The sequence below is a fragment of the Scyliorhinus canicula genome, chromosome 23 (genome assembly GCF_902713615.1).
Source record: "Scyliorhinus canicula chromosome 23, sScyCan1.1, whole genome shotgun sequence".
Classification (NCBI taxonomy): Eukaryota; Metazoa; Chordata; class Chondrichthyes; order Carcharhiniformes; family Scyliorhinidae; genus Scyliorhinus; species Scyliorhinus canicula.
Window position 1 is genome coordinate 15,060,213 of NC_052168.1, and position 13,093 is coordinate 15,073,305.

The 13,093-nt window shown below is 51.9% G+C and overlaps 1 protein-coding gene across 1 annotated transcript in view; it reads left to right on the forward strand.

The window, feature by feature from the left end:
- The first annotated feature begins 2,410 nt into the window (after positions 1-2,410).
- il2rb (interleukin 2 receptor, beta) overlaps positions 2,411-13,093 on the forward strand; it is a 36,895-nt gene continuing 26,212 nt past the window's right edge. Inside the window, exons 1-2 of the mRNA XM_038783787.1 lie at positions 2,411-2,493; positions 5,790-5,907. Of these exons, the coding sequence (XP_038639715.1) occupies positions 2,415-2,493; positions 5,790-5,907 (197 nt within the window). The 5' untranslated portion in view covers positions 2,411-2,414. The remainder of the gene's footprint in view (positions 2,494-5,789; positions 5,908-13,093) is intronic.

Sequence of the window (13,093 nt, forward strand, 5' to 3'; positions counted from 1 at the left end):
CCCCGTGTCCGCGTGGGTTTCCTCCTGGTGCTCCGGTTTCCTCCCACAAGTCCAAAGATGTGCAGGTTAGGTGGATTGGCCGTGCTAAATTGCCCCCTCGGTGTCCTAAAAGGCTGGGAGGGGTTACTGGGTTACGAGGATAGGGTGGAGGTGTGGGCTTGGGTAGCGTTGCTCTTTCCAAGGGCCGGTGCAGACTCGGTGGGCCGAATGGCACTGTAAATTCTGTGATTCTATGACTTCTTCAGAGCTAAAGAGAAGGGCGAATTGCGGCGAATTGCATCAGAGGAGCTGGAACAGAGCAGATCAGTGATTGGTGGGAGCTGGGAGAGATTGCAACAGAGATGTGCAGGTCATGAGGCAGAGGAAGCCTCAATGGAAGTGTGAAGAGCTACAGAAGGTGCTGACAGTGGCGTAACGGTAAGATAGCAAAAGGTGTTAATGGGAGAACAAAGGTCAGAACTCAGTGAAAGAAAAACTAAAGAACAAGTGACAGATGGCCCAGTGGGGCAGGGGAAGTTGGGCGCGGGTTTGCATTGGGACAACAAAGTGTTTCGGATTTTTTTTCTAAAAGGGGTCAAGATAGAGGAGAAAGGTCACAGTCTAAAGCTGTTGAGTCCAGAAGGCTGTAAGGTGCCTAATAGTAAGGTTCCTCCAATTTAGCGTGGAGTCCCCAGGAATTGAAGATCAATCTCCAGGACACGATGGTGTGTGCAAACCTGGAGAAAAAGAATCATCGGCACATTAAAACATTTTTTTTTTGTCATGTTCTTTGAACATTTCTCTTTACCTGGTATAAAAATATTGAAAATGGGAAATAAAGGCTGTTTGGCCGACAGTCAAACATCATCCAACGTCACCGGAGGAAGTCCTGCCTTGGAGAGCTGCGGGCCAATCAGATTAGCTGGAGTCGTGCTGCTGAGCCCACTAGAGTAAGAAGTCTTACAACACCAGGTTAAAGTCCAACAGGTTTGTTTCAAACACGAGCTTTCGGAGCGCAGCTCCTTCTTCAGGTGAGGAGCCCACTAGAGGCACTGCAGTGAGCTGCCTGGAAATAAGTGCTGGGAACTGGAGGAAAGATAAGCGGTGGGGGTCAAGGATGGGGGTGAGGGGGAGGTGGGGGGGGGGGGGGGGGGGGGAAGACCTGAGGGGCAATCTGGGTCTCGGGGGGGATCGACCTGGGGAGGGGAAGGAGGTCTGGAGGTCAAAGTCCCAAAGGGGGTGGGGGGACTGCCCAGGTCAAAGGGAGACTTCTGATGCAGGCATCCTAGCACCTCCCCCCCCCCCCCACCTTTCTGCCCGAGATCGGATTTACTTAAATTTCAGTCCACCTACCCCCCCCCCTCCTCATCTATCATCCGCCCAACAGCCTAAAAGCTGAGTCTAGATCGGAAAAGGCCCTCAAGCGACCATTAAATTTAAGGGCCTCAAGTTGGGCTACGGTGGGATTCCCATCCGAGGCCTTGCCGTTGATGTAAAATCACGGCCAGGTCAGGGCAGGCAAGATCGTAGGGGAAATCCCGTCCTAGCAATTTAGTTCCGTGCCTCAGAACCCAACAGGAAACGGTGGGAAGTATAGGATTTCGACCTGGGCAATCTGGGTAATTGGTTTTTTTTTGGAACAGGAGAAGCAAAGGTGTCTCAAATAATGAGAGGCCTAGATCGAGGGCCTTATTTCTGTTGGTAATGAGGCACATCATTTATTTAAAGAAATTGCTGAAAGGGTTAAAGGAAGTTGAAGAATAATGTTTTCCCCAGAGCATGGTGAAGGTCAGCAACTTGCTAACTGTAAGAATGTTAGAGGCAGAAAGCCCTATTGCATTTAACAATCACAATGATATATGCACGAGGTACCTTAAACGACAGAATCATGGACTAAGAGCTGTAAAGTGGGTTGAAATGGAGTTCTTTCTTGTCCTGCATGGCTAGGATGGGCTGAATGGCCTCCATCTTTGCTGTAAACAGTCCTATATTTCTATGTTTTATTCTGCCATGTTTCTTTTTTCATAGATGGTCAGGTTTATTTAGAATCATAGAATCCCTACAGTGCAGAAGGAGGCCATTCGGCCCATCTCTGCAATGACCTTCCGAAGGAGTACGTCACCGCGGCCCAATCGTCCCTTCCGATCCATAAACAATGTAAACTCTTTGGACACTTAGGGGCAATTTAGCGTGGCCAATCCACCTAACCTGCGCGTCGTTTGACTGTGAGAGGAAAGCGGAGCACCCGGAGGAAACCCACGCAGACACGGGGAGAGCGTGCTTCTGGATCAGAGGAGGGATCGCTACCCACTGCATGTGATACCAATGGAGGAAACGTGATTTTAATTCCCATATTGCTTGGGCTGGGTGGGTTAAATGAAGGGAAGGTTAATGTGTTTTGCCCTTGTTCTGTGTTTTCACAGTGTTGTCGAAAAATGAAAGGATTTGAACTTCAATTCGGCCTCATTGTCCTCGTCGCTTCCTTGTGGTCATCAGGTCTTGGATGTCATAGTGGTGAGTAAGCAAATGTTTTTCTCATCTCTTCATCAGCTAATTCCTCTGGGAAGTTGACTATTATTTTCCTCATTTCATGGGAGCAAGGCCACATTGTTCTTTAATGGGGCTGGTTTAGCACAGTGGGCTGAACAGTTGGCTTGTAATGCAGAACAAGCATTAGTTTGGGCACCTGGCATACCAGTCCAGTGATATCACAACCACGTCCATTGTGGTAGCGAACACCATGGGGCGATTCTCCGAGGCCCCGCGCCGGGCCGGAGAATCGTCGCAATCGTGCCACGACGTCCCGACGCCGGCGTGCGATTCTCCGAGGTGCGGAGAATTGGCGCCATTTGTGCCGGCGCGGTTGGTGCAGCCGCTGGCCGCTGGAATCGGCGGGGCCGCCGATTCTCCGGCCTGGATGGGCCCAGCGGCCGCGCGGATACGACAGAGTCCCGCCGGCGCCATTCACCCCTGGTCGCTGCCAGCGTGGAACTCTGCGCGAAGGGGCGCGGGGGGGGGGGGCCTGTGGAGCGGGGAAAAGCGATTCTTTACCGGGGCGGTGGGGGGGGGGGGGGGCGTCCCCCAGGGCCTACTTTCCTGCGCGGCCGGCCCCTGAACACCGATGCCATGTTGAGTCGGGGCCGGCGTGCGGAAGAAGACCCTGCGCATGCACGGGTTGGCGCGGTGCCCATTAGGCGCCGGGAAGGGAGGCTGGAGCGGCGTGAACCGCTCCAGCGCCGTGCTGGGCCCCTGTGCGGGACTGCCGCCTCACAATGCCAGAGACCGGGAGTCAATTCCAGGCTTGGGTGACTATCATAGAATCATGGAATCACAGAATTTACGGTGCAGAAGGAGGCCATTTGGCCCATTGAGTCTGCACTGGCTTTTGGAAAGAGCACCCTACCCAAGCCCACACCTCCACCATATCCCAGTGGACCCACCTAACCTAAGGGCAATTTAGCGTGGCCATTCCACCTAACCTGCACACCTTTGGACTGTGGGAGGAAACCGGAGCACCCAGAGGAAACCCACACACACACGGGGAGGATGTGCAGACTCCGCACAGACAGCGACCCAAGCCGGGAATCGAACCTGGGAACCTGGAGCTGCGAAGCAGCTGTGCTAACCACTGTGCTACAGTGCCGTCCAATACATCTGTGTGGAGCTTTCCATGTCTGCGTGGGTTTCCTCCCAGCGCTCCGGTTTCCTCCCACAGTCCAAGATTTGCAGGTTCGGATGAAATGAAAATGAAAAAAATGCATTGGCCATGCTAAATTGCCCCTTAGTGTCCAAAAGATATGCAGGTTCGGTGGAGTTATTGGGATAGGGTGGGGAAGTGAGCCTACGTAGGGTGCTTATTCGGAGGGTCGGTGCAGACCCGATGGGACAAATGGCCTCATTCTGCACTGTAGGGATTCTATAATTCTATTGGTTCAAATCCCCCCTCTGCAGCTGGTGGAATGTTAAGTCCATCAATAAATCACAAATTGGAAGCTAATCCTGAGTGATGGTCACCGTAAAAACCCATCTGGTTCACTAGCGCCCTTGAGGGAAGGAAATCTACCGTCCTTACCGGGTATGGACTGCAAGCGACTCCAGACCCACAGCAATGTGGCAGCATGGTAGCATTGTGGTTAGCACAATTGCTTCACAGCTCCAGGGTCCCAGGTTCGATTCCGGCTTGGGTCACTGTCTGTGCGGAGTTTGCACACCCTCCCCGTGTCTGCGTGGGTTTCCTCCGGGTGCTCCGTTTCCTCCCACAGTCCAAAGATGTGCAGGTTAGGTGGATTGGCCATGATAAATTGCCCTTAGTGTCCAAAATTGCCCTTAGTGTTGGGTGGGGTTACTGGGTTATGGGGATAGGGTGGAGGTGTGGACCTTGGGTAGGGTGCTCTTTCCAAGAGCCGGCGCAGACTCGATGGGCCGAATGGCCTCCTTCTGCACTGTAAATTCTATGATCTATGATCAATGTGGCTAATGCTTGATTGACGCTGAAAAGGTCCATCAAGCCACTCAGTCCAAGAGCAATTAGGGATGGGCAACAAATGCTGGCCTTGCCAGAGAAGCCCGCCACCCATGGAAGAAAGAAAGGAAAGAAAAGTAGTTGACACAGATGTTACTTAAGGAGAAGCTAGATAAGTATATGGGGGAGAAAGTAATTGGGGGTCATGCTGAGTGGGCTATGTGTACAGTTTCTGAGGAACATAACTGATCCGCCATGGATCAGTTGGGTCAAACGGCCTGATTCTGTGCCACAGATTGAAACATAGAAAATAAGTGCAGGAGTAGGCCATTCGGCCCTTCGAGCCTGCACCACCCATTCAATATGATCATGACCGATCATGCAAATTCAGTATCCCACTCCCGGATTCACCCCAAACCCCTTGATCCCTTTAGCCGCAAGGGCCACGTCCAGCTCCCCCTTGAATATACCCAACAAACTAACCCCAACAACGTTCTGTGGTAGAGAATTCCACAACTCTCTGAGAGAAGAAGTTCTTCCTCATCTCAGTCCTGAATGGCTTAGCCCTTATTCTGAGGCTGTGTGCCCTAGTCCTGGATATCCCAAACATCGGGAACATTCTTCCCGCATCTCGCCTGTCCAGTCCCATCAGGATTTTATGTTTCTATGAGATCCCCTCTCATTCTTCTAAACTCTAGTGAGTATAAGCCCAGTCCATCCGGCCTTTCTTCATATGTCAGTCCTGCCATCCCGGGAATTAGCCTGGTGAACCTTCGCTGGACGCCCTCAATCGCAAGAATGTCCTCCCTCAAAGTAGGAGACCAAAACTGTACACAATACTCAAGGTGTAGATTCTTGGAAATTTTATGTGACTGTCGGCCATCCATCGTTGCCCTGAGAAGGTGGCATTGGGTCTGTTCCTGGGGTTGTTGTAGTTAAGGTGGTGATCGGGCATTCTCTCTCCATTACCAAGCCCCGTGTGTTCGCCCTTTACCATCCCAAAGCTATCGTTTACCTTTGTACTGACAGCGGCTCACGAGCTGCCCGGGAGGGGGCAGGGTGCTGGGGGCTCCTACCACACTGGAATGAGGTGCAAAGCCCAATATCCTTGGCAACCAACAGCTCGCCATTGGCGCATGGGGTCAGTTCACAGCACAGGGAATGAGCTCTACCCCCGCCACCTCCCATCCCCCCCCCCCACAACACCCCCCCCCCCCCCCCCCCCCACTCCCAACACCCCCCCCCCCCAAACCCCGCGCCACCCCCTTCTCAGATTGAAGTGACTTTGCAGCCCCTGGATAATTTTATTTTCTCCTCCCTCCTCCCCCTGCACCCCGTTTCGGAATAGGGAAAGAAGATTTGAAGTGCATTGTGGATTACCTCGTTTCGATGACATGCTGCTGGTCGCACAACGTTTCCCGCAGTGATCCTCGCTGTGAAGTGTGGGTTAATGACCCGGACGTTGAGTAAGTGACCCTTTGTTCTCTAAACTAATGACAGGTAACGGGGACTGACGCGCATCATGCAGAGTAATGTCTTTACAAAACCCTCAATCTTCAGATCTTCCTTCGTCGGCGATGCACTCATCAAGTAATTATGGCCACGTGGGTCCCTGAAAGAGTGGCGGAAGCAAATTCAATGGGCGGGATTCTCCGTCGACGGGATCCTCCGCTTCCCCGGCAGATTTCCCGACGGCGTGGGGGCCGCCCACAATGGAAAACCCCATAGGCCGGCTGCTGGGACGGAGGATCGAACGGGGGCGCACCGCACCACTAAAAGGGACGGACAATCCAGCCCAGTAACTATCAAAGGGAGATTCGATAAATACCTGAAGTGAAACAAATCTCAGGTCCCTAGCAAAAGAATATTGGGAATAATTGGATATACCTTTCAAAGAGCACGCACAAGCATAATGTGCTAGTAGTATATTAATTCTATTGTTAGGATTCACTGATCAAGGGCGCTGTTAAATTAAACTGAGGCACACATAATCAAGGGGACTGGCACTATCGCAACCTTCCGTGCTCAGTGGGCACCACAGGGACTGGGATACTTTATTGACCCCTTAATCACATTTTGGTTTGATGATTTAAGTCTCATTTGTGATTTGCTTTTGTTTAATGCAGTATCCCTTTCAGGGGCCACCCCTATTTAATTTATTCCTTTAATTTATTTGATTCAGTTTGATTCGTTCGCACGCTGTGCTCCAGGAACGAACCGCAACCTCCCCATTCCTCTTACAAATTGTGGGATGTTATTGAGGGAAAATGACTGTTCTGTTTGCCTGCAGAGTAGTCACTGTTCTTCACAAGTGATTCCTCGGGTAAAGGGTCCTCATTATAAGGTGCTGGCCAGAGATGTTGCCATGAGGTACTCATTTCAAAACAGCGAGGGTGCATGGGACTTTAGAATCGTCCATCGGGCGTGTAAGCAAAGCAGGAGAGAACTGAGTGAGTGCAATGATGTACATAGAGGTGGTGAGCACAGATCACTAGTCCGGGTTGCCATGGTAACATCCACTTTTACATGCATGTCGTCATCTGGAGATATGGCTCGTTATAGTAGAGGCTCCGAATTCCCTCTGGCTTGAACTTCCCACTGGTGTGCGTTGGAAGGATTTACAAGTTCATACTCTACCTGTTTGGTCGCGGGCGGCAGGGTGGCACAGTGGTTAGCACTGCTGCCTCACAGCTCCAGGGACCCGGGTTCGATTCCGACCTTAGGCGACTGCTTGTGTGGAGTTTGCGCTTTCTCCCCCCCGTGTCTGCGTGGGTTTCCTCCGGGTGCTCCGGTTTCCTCCCGCGGTCCAAAGATGTGCAGGTTAGGCCACGCTAAATTGTCCCTTGGTGTCCAAACGGTTAGGTGGGGTTACTGGGTTATGGGGATAGGGTGAGGGGATTGGGCATCATCGGTAGGGTGCTCTCAGAGGGTTGATGGGCCGAATGGCACTGTAAGGATTCTGTGATATGAGCAATCCTTGGTACTCAAGACCTGGAATGGGACTCAAACCCATTCTGGCTTCTGGCTCAGAGAGAGGGGGCGTGATGGGAACGCTGAAATCGCGTTCGGCGGTCGGCTGAAGAGTCCACGTTGGCGCTGAAATCAGGGGCAGCGCCGCTTATGCGATGTTCCGCCCCCTCCAAATCGGCGAACGTCTAGGAGTACGCCGCAAGCCGCATGGACGGCCTCAGGACGTTACCGAAGGCCCTCCCCCGAATGCTCTGCCCCCCCCCCCCCCCCCCCCCCCCCCCCCCCCCCCCCGACGGGCCGAGTTCCTGACGGCGTGTGTCTCTCATGCAATTTCGTTTCGGGAACATGACAAGGAGGCTGCGGACTCTGTCCAGCGTCCCCACAGTCGGGGGAGAGCCGATCCGTGGGCAGGGTGGGCACTTTCAGGGGCTGGGGTAACTGTGGGAGGGGGGTGGTCCGGGACTGTCAAGGCTGGCCAAAGGGGGTCGCTATTTGGCAGGCTGGGTCTGCACACGGCCGGCACCATGTTGCACGGCGCAGCTGCTGCAGGCCACCGCCGTGCGCATGCGCAGCCACTGACCCAGCAGTTCTCCAGCCGCCTCAGCAGCTAGAGCTGGGGGGCTCTACGCTGGGTGCCTGCTAGCCCCCCACCAGACGGGGGATCGGTGGCCATTTTGCGCCATTTTTCAGTCATAAAAGAGCACCGACCCCACGCCGGAGTCAGCACTTAGTCCCAGAATCAGATAATCCAGCCCAGGGACTCTGCCCACTATTCCACAACACTTCCTATACATAATACTTCTGGAGGAAAGGTGATTTTAATTCCTTTAGGATTTAGACAACAATCCAAAATTGTAGTCCAAAGATGAGCAGGGTTAGGTGGATTGGCCACGCTAAAATTGTCCCTGAAGAGTTGGATGGGGCCCAAAGACGTGTGGGTCGGGTGGGGTTGCATGGATGGGGCAGGCAGGGTGTAGGCCTGAAGAATCGATGGGCTGAATGGCCTCCTTCTGCCTGCAGGGTTTCTCTGGATTCCATTCCATTCCATTCTATAGAAAGGTCTTTCCTTCAAATGGCTGAATTTGCAGGTTGATACTCAACCCGCTTGGCCACATTATGAGCGCACCTTCCTTGATTATCAGGTCCTGGGGTGGGACTTGACGCTGGAGCTTCCAGTTCAGAGTGAGGGACGCCACCCTCTCCAATGCAGGACCTTCATGAGTTGGTGCTTTAACTCAGGCCAATTGGAGATTGGGTTGAAGCATTGCCAATGGGTCAAAATGCAAAGAGACAGACCCACTGACTTACACATATCCATTAATCAGTGAATAAGTTGATTGTTTCAAATCTCGAGAGGATTACCACGCCCCATTCAGTACACCCCCCCCCCCCCCCCCCCCCCCCACGTGTGCTCCAAAAACAAGAAGAAAAATATGTTTTTCAGGACATGAGGTGGTTTTTCTGGTGAACACATTTATTAAAATTAACCACTGGGAGAGGCACATTGACAGGTTCAAAAATACCCCAAATGGCATCAACATCTCACACACGTCTTTCTAGCTCCCCAACAGTGTCAGAGAACTATCTCAGCCCCCAAACCTCATATGCTACGCAGACGTGACATACTCGCGCACACAGACGTGTGTAAGGACCTTTACACACTGATATTAATGCAGTCAAAAGAACGGCCAGGCGCAAACACAGCCGAACGCCTGCAGAAAATACGCTCCCACCTCCCGAATGCCGGAATGCAAGGTCCGGAAATGGGCAATCTTTTGGAGGCGTGCAGCAACTTCGGCCAACCCAGAAACGAAGGAGTAGGAGTTAGTCCCGGCATAAAGCAAGCCTGGTGATGAATAGGATGGTCCGTGCCCGGCCAGTCTCGGGTTCCTCTTGTACCCATTGGAAGCTGTCTCAGATGGGCGGCACGGTAGCACAGCGGTTAGCACTGTTGCTTCACATCGCCAGGGTCCCGGGTTCGATTCCCGGCTTGGGTCACTGTCTGTGCGGAGTCTGCACGTTCTCCCCGTGTCTGTGTGGGTTTCCTCCGGGCGCTCCGGTTTCCTCCCACAAGTCCCGAAAGACGTGCTTGTTAGGCGAATTGGACATTCTGAATTCTCCCTCCGTGTACCCGAACAGGCGCCGGAGTATGGCGACTAGGGGCTTTTCACAGTGACTTCATTGCAGTGTTAATGTAAGCCTACTTGCGACATGAAGGGGCCTCACGGTAGCATGGTGGTTAGCATCAATGCTTCACAGCTCCAGGGTCCCAGGTTCAATTCCCGGCTGGGTCACTGTCTGTGTGGAGTCTGCACGTCCTCCCCGTGTGTGCGTGGGTTTCCTCCGGGTGCTCCGGTTTCCTCCCACAGTCCAAAGATGTGCGGGTTAGGTGGATTGGCCATGCTAAATTGCCCGTAGTGTAAGGTTAATGGGGGGATTGTTGGGATACGGGTTACGTGGGTTTAAGTGGGGTGATCATTGCTCGGCACAGCATCGAGGGCCGAAGGGCCTGTTCTGTGCTGTACTGTTCTATGTTCTATGAATAAAGATTATTATTACTAATAAAGATTATTATTACGCGGGGCATTAAACGTTGTACTTTGTGTTGTTACGACCCCCTGGGTTAATGCACGGTCAATTCCAGCTCCACTTGACCAGGAGTCCCAGCATAGGTGAAAGTAATAAATAATTCTTTGAAAAACACCCAAAGTCTTTGGCCCTCAGCTGCCCAATAACGACAATCACCATGTTTTCAAATTTAAACACAACTAAGTTTATTAATAACAGTAACTATAATTAGGTATGCAACAAATACAACTGGTTAACTATTATCCCATTCCTAACCCCCCTCACTTAAACTTGTCTCACCCTCTACACACACACACACACACACACACATGTGACAGACAAACACAGAGGGAAGAAGAGGGGTGTCAAATAATAAGTAAAGTAAAACAATATGGGTCTTTGTTTCAGGTGGTTGTTTCCTGCCATCGTCCTTCAATTTAGGCTTTCAATTCGAGACTTCTGTTCCCAGTCTGTCATGGTTTTCATTCTAGATTCATTCAGATCTCAGCAGCTACAGAAATACAACAGCTTTACTGGAGAAAGCACGAGGAAGGAGGGAGAGAGAGAGAGAGGAGGGGAGAGAGAGAGGGAGGGAGAGACAGACACAGAGAGAGAGGATAGAGAGGAGACAGAGGGAGGTGATGTGTTATGTACTCTGGGATAACATAGGCTGCAACTCGATGCAGCTTTGACCAAAAGATACTCCAGACTTTGAAGTAAGTTCAATGTGATTTATTGAACCATGAGGACAGTTCTCTATGAGTTCGACTCTCCTGCTAATCTTGCTATAGTAACTCAGTCTAACTAACCAGTCTGCTCTAAGCCACGCGGTGAGTGTGATGCATCAGATCTGCCCCTGTCCTCTCTAAGTGTCGCCTGTGGAAAGAGACAGAGCATGTGTGCCCTGTCCTTATATATGGGTTGTGTAATTCCCACTTGTGGTAGTGTCACCTCTAGGTGTCTTGACTGCCCATTGGTCGTGTCCTATTCTATGTGTTCATTAGCTGTATGTCTGCATGTCATGACATCTCTGGTGCTCCCTCTAGTGTTTACTTAGTCGTAGTGTATTTACGTTAACCCCTTGTGTATTTACAGTGATGCATATCACCACAGGAGGGAGAGAGAAAGAGTGAGAGACGGAAGAGGAGAGAGAGAGAGAGGAGAGAGAGAGGGGAGAGACGAGAGAGAGGAGAGAGGGAGGAGAGAGAGAGGAGAGAGGGAGGAGAGAGAGGGGAGAGACGAGAGAGAGGAGAGAGGGAGGAGAGAGGGAGGAGAGAGAGAGGAGAGAGAGAGAGTGAGAGAGAGAGAAGCTTCTTTTTCTAGGAGTCCAGACCCCAAACTGTCTTTTCCCTGGCTCTCTGAAAATCATCCCATTCAGGCAGGACCCAATCACTGCTTGTTACTGGGCAGAATATGGCCTTTTGGCCAATTCATTGGCCACCAGCCAACCAATCAAACCGACTCCCACCGATCTCTCGGGTGCCGAAAAGTCTGAGTTCTGCTCTCCAAAGTTAGCAGAGTGTTGCAACTTTTGAACTCCTTTATTCCCCTGCTCGATTTAAGGGTATATGTCAATTAAGCATCCATGGATCAATAATAATAATATAATAATCTTTACTGTCACAAGTAGGCTTACATTAACACTGCGATGAAGTTACTGTGAAAAGCCCCTCGTCGCACGTTCCGGCGCCTGCTCGGGTACACGGAGGGAGAATTCAGAATGTCCAATTCGCCTAACAAGCACGTCTCTCGGGACTTGTGGGAGGAAACCGGAGCACCCGGGGGAAACCCACGCAGCCACGGGGAGAACGTACAGACTCCGCACAGACAGTGACCCAAGCCGGGAATCAAACATGGGACCCTGAAGCTGTGAAGCAACAGTGCTACCCACTGTGCTATCGTGCTGCCCAGAAAATGATAACAGCAAAAATAAAGAAAGGGGAGATAAGGGGATCAACAGGACGGGCCCTTACAGTGTCCGCCTCATAGCCACCCTGATGGTCGCAGGACCCGGGGTGGCACTGCGGAGTGACCACTGAATACTGCAGTGATTTCTCAGGTGCAGAAAGATTCGGACTGCTGATTTCTGGATGGCAAGAGTGTGCCAGAGTCTGGTGGGTATCGGCGGCACTGACGGTCTTTCTAACCTGCAGCAGGTATTTCTGCTTCTCACTTCTCGGCTCAAGACCGTACCAGCCCCCGGGGGCCTGAAAAACAGGCCTTTGCAAGTGGGCACAGTTTGGGTGCGCCTTGCCCTATTAAAATTGGCGGAAGGTTTGCGTTAACCTGGGAAGGGGAAGATGGAAAGCAGTTTGGTAGCCAGCGGGTGTTGTTATCAGGTCAGGCAAATCATTATCATGCACATAACACGCTTCCATGCAATTGTACAGTTACGTGATTCCATATACTGCCCAGAGAGAGACATGCCGCAGGAAACTGTATTCACCTGAGGTTTAAAACTATTGTCGGCCTTGTCAATATACTGGGCATACCAGGGAGCTTATGTCATGCGTTGGCTGTTGTAGCACGAGCATTCTGGCCCACCGGACTAATCTTAAAATTCAAAACAGGACACTCGGGGCTGGTTTAGCACACTGGGCTAAATCGCTGGCTTTTAAAGCAGACCAAGCAGGCCAGCAGCACGGTTCAATTCCCGTACCAGCCTCCCCGAACAGGCGCCGGAATGTGGCGACTAGGGGCTTTTCACAGTAACTTCATTGAAGCCTACTCGTGGCAATAAGCGATTTTAATTTTCATTTCATTTCACTTTTCTCACAAAGATTATGCTTCCTGCTCCTTGGCAAACTGCTTCCCTGGTGAGACCGCTGCCTCATCTGGGCTAGTAATCCAGAGACCCGGGTTCAAATCCCACCACGGCAAATGGTGAACCCATAGAATGCCGACAGTGCAGGCCATTCGGCCCCTCGAGTCGGCACCGACTCCACCAGGAGCACTCTACCTAGGCCCACTCCCCTGGCCAATTCCCGCAACTCCACCCGACCCTACCCATCTTTGGTCTCTGGGAGGAAACCGGAGCGACTGGAGGAAACCCACAGACACGGGGGAGAACGTGCAGACTCCGCACAGACAGTGACCCGAGGCTGGAATTGAACC